Below are 17,106 nucleotides of genomic sequence, written 5' to 3' on the forward strand. Positions count from 1 at the left end.
TGCACTCGCCACCGCCGCTCCGCCAGCCCCGCTGCCCCGCTGCCCGCCCTCCGGGTCGGCCTTGAGCGAGCCTCAGACGCCAGCCGAGGGGGTCATGAGCCAGAGCGCCCCGGGGCGCCGCGGGGAAAGCGAGCGAAGATAGCGGTCTCGCGCCCCCGTGGCCCTCACCGCCTTGCCGTGCGTCCCCCGCGTCCCCAGACCCTTCTGTCCTTTTCTCGGGCCCCGCTGCCGCCATGGCCACCCTGCTCCGCAGCAAGCTGTCCAACGTGGCCACGTCTGTATCCAACAAGTCCCAGGCCAAGGTGAGCGGCATGTTCGCCAGGATGGGTTTTCAGGCGGCCACCGACGAGGAGGCAGTGGGCTTCGCGCACTGCGACGACCTCGACTTTGAGCACCGTCAGGGCCTGCAGATGGACATCCTGAAAACCGAGGGCGAGCCCTGCGGGGACGAGGGCGCTGAACCGCCCGTCGAGGGAGACATCCATTACCAGCGAGGCGGCGGCGCGCCCCTGCCGCCCTCGGGCTCTAAGGACCAGTCCCTGGGAGCTGGTGGCGAGTTCGGGGGCCACGACAAGCCCAAGATCACGGCGTGGGAGGCGGGCTGGAACGTGACCAACGCTATCCAGGTGAGCGCGGGATTCCCAGCTCTGCCTCTCTCCCCGCCCCCCCCCCCCACCCCAGATCTGCGCACCAGGCTCTACTCGCAGTAGAGTCCCCTGGAGATCTCAGCCTCAAGACCCCTTCCTGTACCAGGAATCTCGCCTGCCCCCATCCCTTCCAGCCCTGCGCGGGGATCTACGTCCCCAGGTGGTGTCTCCCCACCCCCTATCCGGCCCCCTCCCTCATCCCCGGCCGCCGGACAGCTAGGCTGAGGTTCGGTTAGAGACGCTTTCCCGGAGACCCTGCCAAGCGAGAAAAACAGGAGGAGGGGGAGTGGGGAGGGGTGAGGGAGAAAGAAAATCAGGATTGGAGGGAACAGTATGGCCTGGGACTCCGGAATGGATTCACAGCTGCATTTTCGGCATAAAAGGAGAGGGGGAAAGATCTGAGCTGAGAGTCTCCTCCCCCGACACACAAGACACACACGCATAGACAGCGCGCATGCACATAGGCAGGCACACATGCCCACAGCCCCCCTCCCCCGAAGAAACGCCGGTCACAGGTGCACACAACATACATCTATATATAGACCACAGAATTATCCTCAAATGCACCTTCATACACCCCTACACCTCCCACACACAGAAACACATACCCGTGCATACCAAGGGCACACACATAAACCCATCTGAACATAACACATGCACACATGCACAAACTCATGCATACAGGATCCACCCGCTCTCAGGTGCAGCCCTGTCGGGGACAAACAGGTATACACAAACATGCACACACACACATACGCATGACCACACAAGCACAATATGGTCCCTGGTACCTCAGCGCTACCTGCGCACAGACACCCCTCTCGCTCGAAATCCCGGCTACACCGCAAAAAGCTCCTCTGCGTGTGACCCTGGAGAAGCCGCCTCCAAATGCTCTGAACCGCCTCTGGTCTCCAGGCCCGCCACCCCGTCACCCCTACTCTCAACCCTCAGTCCCCACCAGGCGGCGCCGGACTCCACCGGGAGCGGGTTTGGAACCTGCACAACGACCCCGGGAGCTGGAGAAGGCGAGCATGCCGCAGCTCGAGGGGCAGAGAGGGCCTCCGCCCCACGCGTCCCCGGGCCCTGCGGCTTGCCTCCCATCTCCCACCCTCGGCGTCCCCGGAGCGCACAGGTCGTTGGGGCGCAGAACGTGGGTTTCCCGGGAGCTGGAGGCCGAAATGGGGTTGTCCCGGGACCCGGGCTCCGCGGGGCTCTTCGGGGCCCTGCTCAGTAAGTGACCCGACCCGAGGCGCCTTCCGCTCTGGGGCCGGGCCGGACGGCCAAGCGCAACCAGGGACCGGGGGCACGCACCAGCTTCGGTTGCCGCCCCCCCCCTTCACCTGGGGCATCTTTAAAGGCCCCGTTCCGTAGGTCTTGATGGAGGCCAGGGTGGAAGGCTGGAGGCCTGCAAGCCTCGTTAACCCTGGATTTCGTTAGCTTTGCTTCCCTATGTGGATTCTGAACCCTTCTTCCACAGCTCTGCCCGCCCGTTCCCGCAGGTTCTGGGTATTGCCTCCCGGTTGGGTTCGCCGTTCACAAAGCGCTTGCGTTTTCCCCGTAGGCCCCTAATCCTGCTCGCCTCTACCACTTAGTCCCCTTCCTTAGGGATCGGTCTCTCCGCCCCAGTTTCGGCCTGGCCCTAAGGCTGTCCAACCCTGTCTCCCCGTCCCCACGCCTCTGGCCTCACCCCACCCAAAGCCCTTCGCCAACAAACCCCACGTTCCCACTGGTCTTGCCTCCCTGCCGCTTGCCCCACGCTCAGCCCCCCTTCCTCCCTACCCCGTCTCCTTTCTCTCCCGCTGCCGCTTTCAACGGTTTCCCTCTCCAGTTCGACCCTTAGGCACCTGCATTCCCCTCACTGCCTTCCTTGCACCCCATTGCAGCCCCACCTTAGACTCTGCATCCCCTTTTCCTAGCGGCTCAGGCCCAGCTCTCTACCTTTCTCCTCGTCCTTTTCCGGTCAACCCCCTCCAGCCCCTTCTCATCTTTTTCCGAACCACCCCCAGGTATCTCCTCGTACCCCTTCCCTCTTTGCGGCTTGACCCCTTACTCAGCCCCCTCCCTACCTCCCTGCCATTAAGCACACCTCTCCTTCTCAGTTCCATCCTTAAACACCCCCTTCTCCACCTCTGACTCAATACCCAGGCTCCCCATTAGACCGCTCTACACCTCCACTCCAGCCTATCCTTACCCTCTCCTCCCAGTGGCTTAGGCCCAGTTCACACTTAGCGCCCCCTTCCGGCTACACCCTTAAGTCACTCCCCCAGACGCCGTATTCCGATACAGCATCCACTGAGCTCCCGGGTCTGGTTGTCTTTTCGTTCCGCAGGGCATGTTCGTGCTGGGCCTGCCCTACGCCATCCTGCACGGCGGCTACCTGGGATTGTTCCTCATCATCTTCGCCGCCGTGGTGTGCTGCTACACTGGCAAGATCCTCATCGCATGCCTGTACGAGGAGAACGAGGACGGCGAGGTGGTACGCGTGCGGGACTCGTATGTGGCCATCGCCAACGCTTGCTGCGCTCCACGCTTCCCCATGCTGGGCGGCCGCGTAGTGAACGTGGCGCAGATCATCGAGCTGGTGATGACTTGCATCCTGTACGTGGTGGTGAGCGGCAACCTCATGTACAACAGCTTCCCAGGGCTGCCTGTGTCGCAGAAGTCCTGGTCCATCATCGCCACGGCGGCGCTGCTGCCCTGCGCCTTCCTTAAGAACCTCAAGGCCGTGTCCAGGTTCAGCCTGCTGTGCACTTTGGCCCACTTCGTCATCAACATTCTGGTCATTGCCTACTGCTTATCGAGGGCGCGCGATTGGGCTTGGGAGAAGGTCAAGTTCTATATCGACGTCAAGAAGTTTCCCATCTCCATTGGCATCATCGTGTTCAGCTACACGTCGCAGATCTTCCTGCCTTCGCTGGAGGGCAACATGCAGCAGCCCAGCGAGTTCCACTGCATGATGAACTGGACGCACATCGCCGCCTGCGTGCTCAAAGGCCTCTTCGCGCTCGTCGCCTACCTCACCTGGGCCGATGAGACCAAGGAGGTCATCACGGATAACCTGCCCGGTTCCATCCGCGCCGTGGTCAACATCTTCCTGGTGGCCAAGGCCCTGTTGTCCTACCCGTTGCCCTTCTTCGCTGCTGTCGAGGTGCTGGAGAAGTCGCTCTTCCAGGAAGGCAGCCGCGCCTTCTTTCCCGCCTGCTACGGCGGCGACGGGCGCCTCAAGTCGTGGGGCCTGACGCTGCGCTGCGCGCTGGTCGTCTTCACGCTGCTCATGGCCATCTACGTGCCGCACTTCGCGTTGCTTATGGGCCTCACCGGCAGCCTCACGGGCGCCGGCCTCTGCTTCCTGCTGCCCAGCCTCTTCCACCTGCGCCTGCTCTGGCGCAAGCTGCTGTGGCACCAGGTCTTCTTCGACGTCGCCATCTTCGTCATCGGCGGCATCTGCAGCGTGTCCGGCTTCGTGCACTCGCTGGAGGGCCTCATTGAGGCCTACCGAACCAACGCGGAGGACTAGGGCGCTAGGGCCAGCCCCGGCCACCCTCCCGCGCTCTCCCCGCTGCCCACCCACCCCTCCCCCAACAAACCCGTGCGCCCTGCAGCCGCGCTTGGGAAGCCAAGCTTTAAACATCTCTGGCTCCCCGTTTCTGATTTTGGGGATTGGGGGCGGGAGGGGATAGGGATCCACAATCCATTGCGTCTGCGTTTCTGTTGTCCTTTCTTTTCCACAACACCCTGGTTTCGGGGGAGGCGGCGGCGCATCTGTGGGCAGGGCTTTCTGTCCTTCCAGGAGGGGCCCCGACACTTTGGTCCCTGTCACCGGGGGGGGGGGGGGGAGGGAGGGAGAGGGGGCGCAACTCGCAGGCGCAGAAACTTGACCTTGCGGGCACATTTCACAGCCATCAGTGCTTGGAATCTGCAGAGTCTAGCCATCTCCAGCAAGAACGATTCCCATTCCGGAGACATTTCAACCCTTCAGCGGGAAAGGCTGGCCGGGAAATCCGTTTCGGGTGGGCGATTTCCTTCGCCGAAGCGGGGAAGCGAGAAGCCCCGGCGGGGCCGGCTTGCTTGCCGGTTTTCAGGAATCCAGACTCACCTTGTGCAATTTATCAGGTTGTGGAACTGTTCTGCTGTGCGTGTGGTGTGCTCGTGGTGAATAAGATGAAATGTATATCAGGAAAAAAATCCTTCTCTAATTTAGAGTGCGGTGCATAATTATATCCGCAAATAAAGAAGAAACAAAGGCACTCGCGGCCCTGTCTCAGTTCTGCATTTTCGCACCCGCGGGAATCCTGGCGCTGGGTGGCGAGGGAACCAGCCCTGGCCCACCCCGTGAAGCAAGTGGGGAAGGAGAAGCAGCTGTAGTTAAAGAGTCCCTGGAGAGCTCCGGAGAGAGTGAGGGGTGCTCAGCACCAAGGGGAGGCTTTCTGAGTACTTGGGGGACTCAGGCAAAGGAGCACATGGTGGTGCGTCCACGGTTTCGGTGTGGCCTTGGCTCCCCAGCCGCCAGGACTAGGCTTCCCCCCCCCCCAAACCTTTCCCCGGGGGCTGGATCCATCTGAGAATTTGGTGGACACTCTTGAACTCCAATCCTAAAATAAAGAGGAAGAAAAAGTTTTGCTTACGTACAAAAGCCCTACAGAGTTGTTCAACAAATATTTATAGACAGCCCACCAGGTCTGGGACCGTGCAGGCTGCCAAACTCAGCCCTGCCCTCCTGGAGCTTACAGTCTAGCAGAGGAGAGACAGGCAATAGATTGGGACTCTGAAATCCACAGTATGACTGCCGGCTGTGAAGAGAGCTACAAAGGAAGTCAGCAGGGCCGTTGTGTATTTCCCAGGGTTTGCCAACCTAGCATCCCAGGCACCTCTCACCCTGGAGAACCCCCCTCAAGTCCAAGGTGGGGTTTACACAGCCACAGTGAAGAGATCTGGCTGTTTAGATTCACCAGGCAGAACCGTTTATGTCCCAGCCTCCCCTTTTCTTGAGCAGCCTGTTTGAGAATGTGTTTGCTTAAATTACCCAGAGGACCCTGTCCTTTTTTATGCAGATCCTACTGCAAGGGCAGCCCTCCTGTTGCTTCCAGGGGCGCCAGTCCTGGGTGCATTGGTATGGATCACGGTCAGACTCTCCAGATGGAATCTGGGAGCTCAGGAAGGCTAGGCCATTCTCAGCGGGAGAGAAGCCACGATGGGAGGTTCTTGATCTCTCCCACCAAGGCAGAGGCCTCGTTTGGAACGATTTCTCCAGGTGCAATGGGAGCATAGGAAAGGGCGGGGAGAATGCCTACGCACAGTGGCCATTTCTCCCTGCCCGCTGCCACGGCGTGGGTCAGAGTGTGCTTGTGTGAGAGAGAGCGCCTACACGAAGACGTGCGGGGTTGGGGGTGGGAGGCTGTATCTGTGTCTTGTGAGAGCTTTGATGAATGCGTGTGCTTGCCTGTGTGTGCAGAGCATCCCTGAGCGCGTGCCTGCGACAGAGGTGACCTCGCACCGCCTGCTTCTGCAGCCATCCAACAAGTGTGGAAGCGCAAGGGGGATAAAATTTGGTCCCCTCGGCCGCCTGCGGCTCTGACGATTTGAACGGGCCATTTAAGATGTCCGCTGTCACCCACCTGATGCCCCTTTGTCTCTATTGTCGCGAGTCAGGATCCAGAGTTGACCAGAGGATTCTCAGTTTCCCATCCCTCTACGCCCTCTGATGCCTCCCAGGCCGGGAGAACTGACTGTTCATCGTCCTTGCCCCGCCTCCGCTGCTCCTCCGCAGGTCCACCCACCCTCGGGTACGATCTGAGTTGGAGCTCGGTCTGTAACCTTCAGAAAAAGCCCTGACTTCTGCAGTGGAAGGGAAGGAGGGAGCGTCACGCTGCACCAGCTCCGTCCTTCCCGTCTTTAAAAGGACAAATGAGACACCAGGCAGGCCCTGGACAACGGCTGCCATCTCCGCGGACTCGCCTGGAGCCGCTGCACTGCCTCTTAGCTCCCGGCTTTGTGCTCAGCTCCCTGGAGCCTGGGTCCCCCACCCGTCACCCTGCGCGGGCCCAGAAAGGCAGAGGCGGGAGAGCCAAGCTCCTAGGAGCCCCAAGGGAAACCCTGCCCCCTCGTGGGCAATACATCCATCCCCAGACTGGCATTCAGGCCGACGGGAGAAATAGACGGCAGGAGAAGATGCGACCCATCTCTGCATCTCCGACTCCTACCCCCAACACCAAAGTGCATGGCTAGAAGTTGAAAAGAACTCCTGAACTCTCCTCGGGTCCGCCGTGAGTTCGCAATCCGAATTCGAGGGAGGCAGCTAGGGCCGGCAAGGTTCATTCAGTGAAGGAATTGAGGAGGAAGGGAATCCACCTCAGGACCAGACCCTTCCCCTCCCACCCCACCAGGGTTCCCTCAGTTCCCAACGGTTCTTATGACGGATCCTGGCTCTACGCCCTTCGGACCCTGACCCAGTTCTGTGCTTTGGGAACCACCAAGATCCCGGAGGAAGCCACCACCCTGTCCCGAGCCAGCCCTGCCTCGCTCCCCAGCGGTGAGAGAAGGTTCTCCATCTTTAGATTTCTTTGTTTTTTAAAATTTTTATTTTATTTTATTTATTTATGGCTGTGTTGGGTCTTCGTTTCTGTGCGAGGGCTTTCTCTAGTTGTGGCAAGTGGGGGCCTGTCTTCATTGTGGTGCGCGGGCCTCTCACTATCGCGACCTCTCTTGCTGCAGAGCACAGGCTTCAGACGCGCAGGCTCAGTAATTGTGGCTCACGGGCCTAGTTGCTCTTCCCGGACCAGGGCTCGAACCCGTGTCCCCTGCGTTGGCAGGCAGATTTTAAACCACTGTGCCACCAGGGAAGCCCTCCACCTTTAGATTTCTAAATGCTTCTTCCCTCCCTGCCACTCCTCACTCTCACCTCCCCACCCAGTTGATAATGATTGCTTATCTCTAGTGCTTTACTTTCAAGTCCTCCATATTTCAAGTGACATTTCGATGGGTTTTTTTTCCCCCCAAAACATAGAAGGATGCTATATCATAGGACATGTTTTGTTAAATGACAAACCCTACCCCAGGGACTAATATGTTCCCCACTTAGGGGCCTTGGAGGGAAGGAGGGAGTCAACCGGACTCCACGGGCACCAGTCAGGAAGTGGAGAGGATCCAGGCCTTTCTATTGGTGGGGAGCAGGGATCTCAAATGCAGAGCCAGAGACAGGCTTAGGTCAAGGAGGAGCAGGCTGGCTGGACCGGTACGTCCTCACTGGACACCTAGGGGTCAAGGGGGTGGAGCTGCTTTGACCCCGGGGAGCCAGCCTCGGGGGTCCTTCCCACTGCTCTTTATTTTTTCTTCTCCAAAATTACAAAAAAAAAAAAAAGTTCAAACATACAGAAAAGGTGAAAGAATTCCACAGCTTAACTTGAGCAATTAACATTTTATGGTGCTGGATTACCTATCCTGTATCTATCCATCAATCCATTCAATAATCCATTTTTTAATGTAAATTTGAAGAATTGAAGACCTCAGTATATTTCCCTCCCAAATACTTAGGCAGGCAGGGTCGGTAAGCGTGACATTCAGATAAGCACAGGACCAGTAGTGGCACAATGCTTGGCCATATGGAGTCTGAGGCAAAAGGAAATAACAGCAATACAATCCTGTCTTTAAATTTTATTATCTGTTCGTCGTGCTATTTTGAACACATGGTTTACTTTTGAATTTTGATTTTTAAAAAGACTGCATAAAATATGATCTTGATTATTGAATTTTTTGGCATCCTTTTATATTTTGCTCTCTAAACAAACGCTTCACTTTCTCACACTAGTCCCAGCTCTGGGTGTGAGGTTGGCCTTGGGAAATGAGTTCTACTCCCTGGAAGTTTGGATTGAGACTTTTCAAGAGTCTGGCTATAGCTGATGCTACAGAGATGCTGTGGGTGCCACCTCTGCCAGTTATGGGGTCCAGGAGGGGCCAGGCGAGGAGGGTCCTCTGGCCAGGGACACCCAGCAGGATGATCCAGCAGTGCTGAGGGCCCAGCCATATGAGCTTCCAGCAGCTCCCAGCAACCTTCTGCAGATGGGGTGAAAACAGGGCAGAGAGATTGAGGATGCAGAGGGAATGGTACAGACTCTAGATGGGAGAGGAAAGTACAGTCCGAACGGAGAGCACAATTAAAGGAATTGTTACCCAGTACCTGGCACAAGTTCTGGTAGGTGTACAGGATTTATTTATCAAATATTTGTTGAGCATCTACTATAGGCCACTGGACTAAGGACTGTTCTAGCCCCTAGGGATGCAGCAATAAACAAGATAGACATGGCCTCTGTGGTAGGGGTCAATGCCTTATCCTATGTCTTTAGGTGCATCTGAGTTCACCAGAAGTTGTGGACACTTCTCAGGAACCTGACAGCAAACCATGACAAAGTGCCTCTCTCCATCTGTCTCTCTCTCCTCTGCCCAAGGACTTTCTAGAATACCTTGGAAGAACAACTTGAAATTGCTGGGGAGTTAAAAGCTCCCAAACACCCAGTCAATTGGCAATAAATGAATGGCTCCTGTCCTATATTGGAATTATTTGTGGTCTATTCCACAAGGTATCTCAGATGGTTCCCAGCAGGATTGAACCTCGTGTGTCCACAAGCTCATCAAAGCACCTTTTATTTGGCTTCCCCTCCCCTTCCCTGTCTCCCTTTCCCTACTACCTCACTTGTCCTTTCTGGGATCACCTTCCAAATGATTAACTACACCTGAGTCCTTGTTGCAGTGTCTGCTTTCCAAGAAAGCTAAACTAAGACAGCTCCTGTATTCACAGTGCTTTTAATCTCGGACAGTGATTCCCAAATATACATCCTTAGACAGGTGCCAGGCAAGGTGAATAGAATCAAATAGGGAGGTTTTCAGAGATTACTGTTCCCTGCCTTCACACCTAGATTCAGATTTTTAGGTTCCTGATGTGCCACTGGTTTGGGATCACTAATATAGAGAAAGTTAGGTCAATGGATTGACAGATGAACAAGTAGATGGATGTGGGTCAGTGGGTATGTGCTTTGAAGGCCAATGGTTGTGTCGATAAGCCATTGACTAATAGATGGATCCGTGGATGAAGGAAAGATGGATAGACAGAAGAATGGGTCAGGGGGTGAACAGATGAAAAGGTGGATCAGTGGATGGATCAATAGGTGAAAGGAAGAAAAGAGGGAAGGATAAATGGGTCTATGGCAACAAACTTTAAGCACAGTAAGCTCCACAAGAGCGGGCATAGTCGCTGTTGGGCTCCCTATTGTATTGTAATTTCTTTTCAAAAAGATCATCAACACATAAATAGATTTGGAGTCACAGGAAATTATGAGGTTGTATGGTCACACCATTCAAGATGGCTGTTCTTTTGCTCTCTGTACATCCCCTGCTTGACCAGTCCTTGCTTCACCTGTACCCTAATCATAGGGCTTAATCAGTAACTACCTATGTGCTTGCTCCCTGCCCCAGCCGCTAGTTTCCCTGGTAACTGATGAGCCAACCTGATGTTAATTCCCCCTATAAATGGTAGCCTCTTTAAGGAAACAATCCCATTTATCACTGCATCAAAAATAATAAAATACCTAGGAATAAACCTACCTAAGGAGGCAAAAGACCTGTGCTCTGAAAACTATAAGATGCTGATGAAAGAAATCGAAGATGACACAAACAAATGGAAAGATATACCATGTCCTTGGATTGGGAGAACCAATGTTGTCAAAATGACTATACTACCCAAGGCAATGTACAGATTCAATGCAATTCCTATCAAATTACCCATGACATTTTTCACAGAACTAGAACAAAATTTTTGTAATTTGTATGGAAACACAAAAGACCCCAAATAGCTAAAGCAATCTGGAGAAAGAAAAACAGAGCTGGAGGAATCAGGCTCCTTGACTTCAAACTATACTACAAAGCTACAGTAATCAAAACAGTATGGTACTGGCACAAAAACAGAAGTATAGATCAAGGGAACAGGATAGAAAGCTCAGAAATAAACCCTTGCATCTGTGGTCAATTAATCTACACCAATGGAGGCAAGAATATACAATGGAGAAAAGACAGTCTCTTCAATAAGTGGTGCTGGGAAAACTGAACAGCTATGTGTACAAGAATGAAATTAGAACATTCTCTAACACCATACACAAAAGTAAACTCAAAATGGATTAAAGACCTAAATGTAAGACCGGATTCTATAAAACTCTTAAAGGAAACCATAGGCAGAAAACTCTTTGAGATAAATTGCAGCAATATTTTTTTAATCCACTTCCTAGAGTAATGAAAATAAAAACAAAAATACACAAAAGGGACGTAATTAAACTTAAAAGCTTTTGCATAACACAGGAAACCATAAACAAACAAAAAGACAACCCACAGAATGGGAGAAAATATTTTCAAATGAAGTGATCAACAAGGGATTAATCTCCAAAATATACAAACAACTCATGCAGCTCAGTATATAAAAAAATGAACAATCCCATCAAAAAATGGGCAGAAGATCTAAAAGGACATTTCTCTAAGGAAGACATATGGATGGGCAAAACATTCAAGAAAAAATGCTCAACATCACTAATTACTAGAGAAATGTAAATCAAAAGTACAATGAAGTATCACCTCACACCAGTCAGAATGACCATCATCAAAAAGTCTACAAAAAATAAATGCTGGAGAGGGTGTGGAGAAAAAAGAACCCTCCTACAGTGTTGGTGGGAATGTAAACTGATACAGTCACTATGGAGAACAGTATGGAGATTCCTTAAAAAAACTAAAAATAGAGCTGCCATATGATTCTGCAATCCCTCTTCTGGGCATATATCCAGAGAAAAACATAATTCACAAAGATACATGCACCCAAATGTTCATAGCAGCACTATTTACAACAGCCAAGATATGGAAGCAACATAAATGTCCATCAACAGAGGAATGGATAAAGAAGAAGTGGTACATATATACAATGGAATATTACTCAGCCATAAAAAAGAACGAAATAATGCCCTTTGCAGCAACATGGACCTAGAGATGATCATACTAAGTGAAGTAAGTCGGACAAAGACAAATATCATATGATATCACTTACATGTGGAATCCAGAAAGATGATACAAATGAACTTATTTACAAAACAGAAACAGACTCACAGACTTTGAAAACAAACTTCAAAGATGAAAGGTAGCTGGGAGGGATAAATTATGAGTTTGGGATAAAAATATATACCCTACTAATATATACTAATATATATAAAATAGATAGTCAACAAAGACCTACTGTATAGCACAGGGAACTCTACTCAATATTCTGTAACAAACTATATGGGAAAAGAATCTGAAAAAGAATGGATATATGTATATGTCTAACTGAACAACTTTGCTGTACACCCAAAACTAACACAACAATGTAAATCAACTATACCCCAATATAAAATAAAAATTAAATTAAAAAAAATTGTAGCCTCCTTCTCTCCACCCTCACCCCCCGCCCCCGAGTAGTGAAGACTGCTGCCATGTCCTACCTGCTGTCTGTCATACAAGGGGTGGGGTATCACTCCAGGACCTTTTGCTTCAGATGTGTAAGGTCCCCTATCCAATAAAACATTGTTGTCTCTGTTGCTGTCTCTGTGCTCTTTCTTTAGTCTCAAGGCTGGGCATTTACAAGGCTTGCAGGCCTGCAGGATACAGCCCAACTGAGGCCAACCAGGAGAATGGATGAAAATAAGAAAAGCACTGGGCCAAGGACCTTGGGGAACAGCAATATTTCAAGCTCAGGCAAAGGAGGATAAGGAAGAGGAGAATTCAAGTCTGATAAAGAATAGTCAGAGAGGTAGGGGAAGAATAAAGACAATGATGTTCTGGGGTTGAAGAAGGACAGGTTGTAAGAAGCAGGAAAGGACAAAAATTTGTTTCCTTTCTCTGGACAAATAGCATCTGATTTGGACCAGGAATGGGGATGTGGGTATCTTTTGTCTCTAAATCTCAGAGCTTGGAGTAGAAGAAGCATACCTAGAAGCTTTTCAAAGAAGAGCGAGACCAGGACTGAGAAACAGCTCTAATGAAGGCTCCACTCTAAAGGGGGATGTATAAAGAGAGGATGTCTAAGAACACCAGTAAGTAAGGCAGACTAAGGGAAGCTGAAGAAAGGAAGCTCAACAACAGGTCAATGAAGATGAGGACTGAAAGGTCACTGCCGAGGGCCTGGGTTCCATCCCTGGTCAGGGAGCTAGGATCCCGCAAGACGTGCAGTGGCCAAAAAAAAAAAAAAGCCACAGCATCCCCTCTATCCAATGAGCCTATTAGTGGGTTGGCAGAATCTGGGGAGAAGCTGGAAACCCTGTGCTAAGTTCCTTGTCTCTAGCCCAAGTCTGCTGCTTGCCTCCTTAGCTACATAATATCTCTTCCTTTTCCCAGGCAGTGAGTGGGCTCAAGGAGCCCTGAGCCAGGCTGAGCACACGGTGTTAGTCCACCATGATGAATCACAGCTCAACAGCCAAATTGTTTTCCTTTTTTAAAAAAAAATTTATTGAAATATAGTTGATATACAATGTTGTATTAGTTACAGGTGTACAGTAAAGTGATTCAGTTATACATATATATAAATATATGTATTCTTTTTACATTCTATTCCATTATAGGTTATTACAAGATATTGAGTACAGTTCCCTGTGCTATACAGTAGACCCTTGTTGGTTACCTATTTTATATACAGTAGTGTGTATATTTTAATCCCAAACTCCTAACTTATGCCTCTCTCCACCTTTCCTTTGGTAACCATAAGGTTGTTTTCTATGTCTGTGAGTCTACTTCTGTTTTGTAAATAAGTTCATTTGTATCCTTTTTTATTTATTATTTTTTTTGCGGTACGCGGGCCTCTCACCACTGTGGCCTCTCCCGCTGCGGAGCACAGGCTCCGGACGCGCAGGCTCAGCGGCCATGGCTCACAGGCCCAGCCGCTCCGCGACATGTGGGATCCTCCCACACCGGGGCACGAACCCATGTCCCCTGCATCGGCAGGCGGACTCTCAACCACTGCGCCATCAGGGAAGTCCCATTTGTATCCTTTTTTTAGATTCCAGATATAGGCAATATCATATGATATTTGTCTTTCTCTGGCTTACTTCACGTAGTATGGTAATCTCTAGGTCCATCCATGTTGATGCAAATGGCATCATTTCATTCTTTTTTAATGGCTGAGTAATATATATATACAAAACACATCTTTATCCATTCATCTGTCAATGGACCCTTAGGTAGCTTCCATGTCTTGACTATTGTAAATAGTGCTTCAATGAACATTGGGGTGTGTGTATCTTTTCAAATTATGTTTTTCTCCAGAAATATGCCCAAGAGTGGGATGGCAGGGTCATATGGTAGCTCTATTTTTAAGGAACCTCCATACCATTCTCCATCGTGGCTGCACCAATTTACATTCCCACCAACACTGTAGGAGGATTCCTTTTTCTCCACACACTCTCCAGGATTTACTGTTTGTAGACTTTTTGATGATGGTCATTCTGACTGGTGTGAGGTGATACCTCATTGTAATTTTGACTTGCATTTCTCTAATAATTAGCGGTGTTGAGCATCTTTTCATGTGCCTCTTGGCCATCTGTCTTCTTTGGAGAAATGTCTTCTTAGGCCTTCTTCCCATTTTTTTATTGGGTTGTTTGTTTTTTGATATTGAGCTTCAACAGCCAAATTTGATGCCCGTTCCCATCACACCCTCCTGGCCAAGCATCAGGCAGACTGGGAAGCAAATATTTCCTTGGAACAGTTTTCTAATGGCTCTATCACCTGAGTCCTGCTGTGCAGACTCCCTCATGAATAAGAGCATATGCATTGCCTGATCACCTAAATGTGCAGTGTGTATACGTAGTGGTGTGTGTGTGTGAGTTCAGAGACCAACATGAGAGTGCCTTAAGTGGAACAGAAGTTGTATTTCCTTCTCACATAAAAATCAGAGCTGGTAAGAGGTCCAGACCCATGCTTCTCAAATTTTAATATGCACGTGAATCATTTGGGGATCTTCTTAAAATTCAGGTTCCTGATTCACTGGATCTCTGGTGGAGCTGGAGGTGATGGTGAGGCTGCTGGGCTGCAATCCACACTTGGAGGTGCAAGGCCCTGGAACACTGATTCTCAAATTTTGCTTCCTTCTACCATCATCTGGGGAGATTAGAAAGCTCCCCATGCCCAGGTCTCACCACATAGGATGAAAGCAGAATCTCTAGGGGTGAGACCCAGGCATTAGCACTTTTGAAAGCTCCCCACACAGCAGTCATAGGTTGATAGCAATGATCAAAATGTGCTGGTCAGGAATTTATGGATTTCCTTCCCTGGCAGTGGAGTAACTTCTGGGTTAGAGCTCTCTCTGCCTCTCCTTTCCTGGGGCAACTCCATTGTCCACTGTTCTCAGTGCTCTTGGCTTTGCCCTCTGAGAAGTTCTTTCATATCTGTGAACCTCCTGGGGATCTCAGAGAGTATCCTCTCCTTGGGGTGGCACAGCTTTCACACTCGGCTTCCTCCTGGTGCAGGTTTGGGATCCTAGGGTTACCTTACAAATCAAATATATAATTTTGGAGTCCAGACTTGTGGTTTCTTGACAAGACAATTCCCTCAAAACTTAGTGTTGACCCTGTAGGTTCAATCATGCCCCTCAAAAAGATATGTTGAAGTCCTAATGTCTTGTACCTGTGAACGTGATCTTATCTGGAAATAAGATTGTTGCAGAGGTACAGATGTAATTAGGATGAGGTCATACTGAGGTAGGGTGGGTCCTTAATCCTAATATGATATGATTTTTTTAAATCTTTATCAGAAGAGGAAAAGAGATACACAGAGAGAGACACACACAGGGAGACCACATGACAATGCAGGCAGAGAGTGCAGGGTTGGGTCTACAAGCCAGAGACTGCCAGCAATACCAGAAGCTGGGAGCGAGGCAAGGAACAGATTCTCCCCTGGAGCTTTCAGAACGAGCACAGGCTTGCTGATACCTTGATTTTGGACTTCTAGCATCCAGGACCGAGAGAGAATAAATTTCTGTTGTTTTCAGCCATTTCACTTTGTGGTACTTTGTTATGGCAGCCCTAGGAAACTAACAAACACAGTAGGCTTCTGATCTATCTTCTAGTCATTTCCATGGGCAAATAACTACAGCCATGGATTTCGTCTGGTGGTACGTTGTGCAACAGAGTAGCCACTAGCCATATATGGCTATTTAAGCTTAAATGTAAATTAAAATTAAATAAAAATTCCATTCCTCAGTTGCACTGCTCACATTTCAAGTGCTCTGTGGTCACATGTGGTTAGTGGCTACTGCATTAGACATTTCAGATTGTAGAACGTTCCCATCAAAACAGAAAGAACTACTGAACGCCATTGGTCTAGTGTATCAGTCAGTTTTTTCCTGCAATAATGTTGCATAGCAACCCCAGAATTTCAGTGGATTATAAAAACAAACATTTTTGGTATCCATGGAACAGCTCAGCTTTAGGTGGCAGGTTGGCTGGACTTGGTTCCAGGCTACAGTTTGTGTTGGGTTTTCTCCATGTGTCTCTCATCCTCTTTAGACTCAGGGCATGTTCTTCTCATGACTAACAGCAGGAGAGTAAGAGGGCAGTCTAAGCCACACAAGCACATTTGAAGCCTCTGCTCAGATCATATCTGGCTAACAGTCCACCGGCTAAAAGTGAGTCCCATGGCCAAGCCCATTATCAATGTCTACGGTGAGAGAGGCCCAACAAAGTTACATGGCAGATGGTATGGATGTTCACTCCTGTATTATCCTATTATAGAGGAGTGAAGAACTGGGAACAATAATCCAATCTACATCGCCTATACATAGTGCTTTCCACCCCCCCTTAAAAGGTAATACTTTCACACGGTTAAAAAATAAAAAGTATATGAAAAAGTATGCAGTGAAAAAGTCTCCCACACCTGACACACTCACCTTGTCCCTTTCCTTTACAAACTCTTTTCTTAGTTTCTTGTACATCTGCATGAAAATACAAGCAAAAACATATATATTTTCTCCCCACCCCCTTTCTTAAAGGGAGTTCCTATAAACTGCACTGCCTTATTTCTTTTAAATATATATCTTGGAGATTTTTCCATATTAGTATACTTAGGTGTAGTTCTTAAACTTATATTCACTTATTTTCACTCTGTTCTGCTCCTCCCCACTTTCTCAGTTTAATGATGGATTCCTTCAGATGTCTGAGAAAATGGCTTGGGTTGAAAGGCAACACCTTTAATCTGATTTTGCCACTAACTGGCTCCCTATTTGGCCTAGAAGTGCTCCTAGAGGTTCTTGAGAACGTTTTGGGGTCTCATCTCTTGCTAAGGATGTTTATTTACAACCACCTTTTATAATTAACTTGCTTTTATCTCTCAAATTGTTCCAGAGCTGGGAGGGTAGAGTCAAGGCAGCTGCTCTAATTCTTGCAATCCCCTTGGCTGGTGGAAAGGGGGA

At 50.0% G+C, this 17,106-nt stretch overlaps 1 protein-coding gene across 1 annotated transcript; it reads left to right on the forward strand.

The window, feature by feature from the left end:
* The first annotated feature begins 233 nt into the window (after positions 1 to 233).
* SLC32A1 (solute carrier family 32 member 1) lies at positions 234 to 4,164 on the forward strand. Its single transcript, XM_065893514.1, has 2 exons — positions 234 to 626; positions 2,977 to 4,164. Exons 1-2 carry the CDS (start codon positions 234 to 236, stop codon positions 4,162 to 4,164), a joined length of 1,581 nt encoding a protein of 526 aa, XP_065749586.1.
* The last annotated feature ends 12,942 nt before the right edge of the window (positions 4,165 to 17,106 follow it).

Source organism: Phocoena phocoena, chromosome 15 (genome assembly GCF_963924675.1).
Source record: "Phocoena phocoena chromosome 15, mPhoPho1.1, whole genome shotgun sequence".
Taxonomy (NCBI): Eukaryota; Metazoa; Chordata; class Mammalia; order Artiodactyla; family Phocoenidae; genus Phocoena; species Phocoena phocoena.

What these genes read in the sequence shown, in the direction of transcription:
- SLC32A1 (XM_065893514.1), top strand. Translation starts at nt 234, where the DNA reads ATGGCCACCCTGCTCCGCAGCAAGCTGTCCAACGTGGCCACGTCTGTA. An exon ending in ACGTGACCAACGCTATCCAG is followed by an intron (nt 627 to 2,976) that starts GTGAGCGCGGGA and finishes TTCGTTCCGCAG; the next exon opens with GGCATGTTCGTGCTGGGCCT.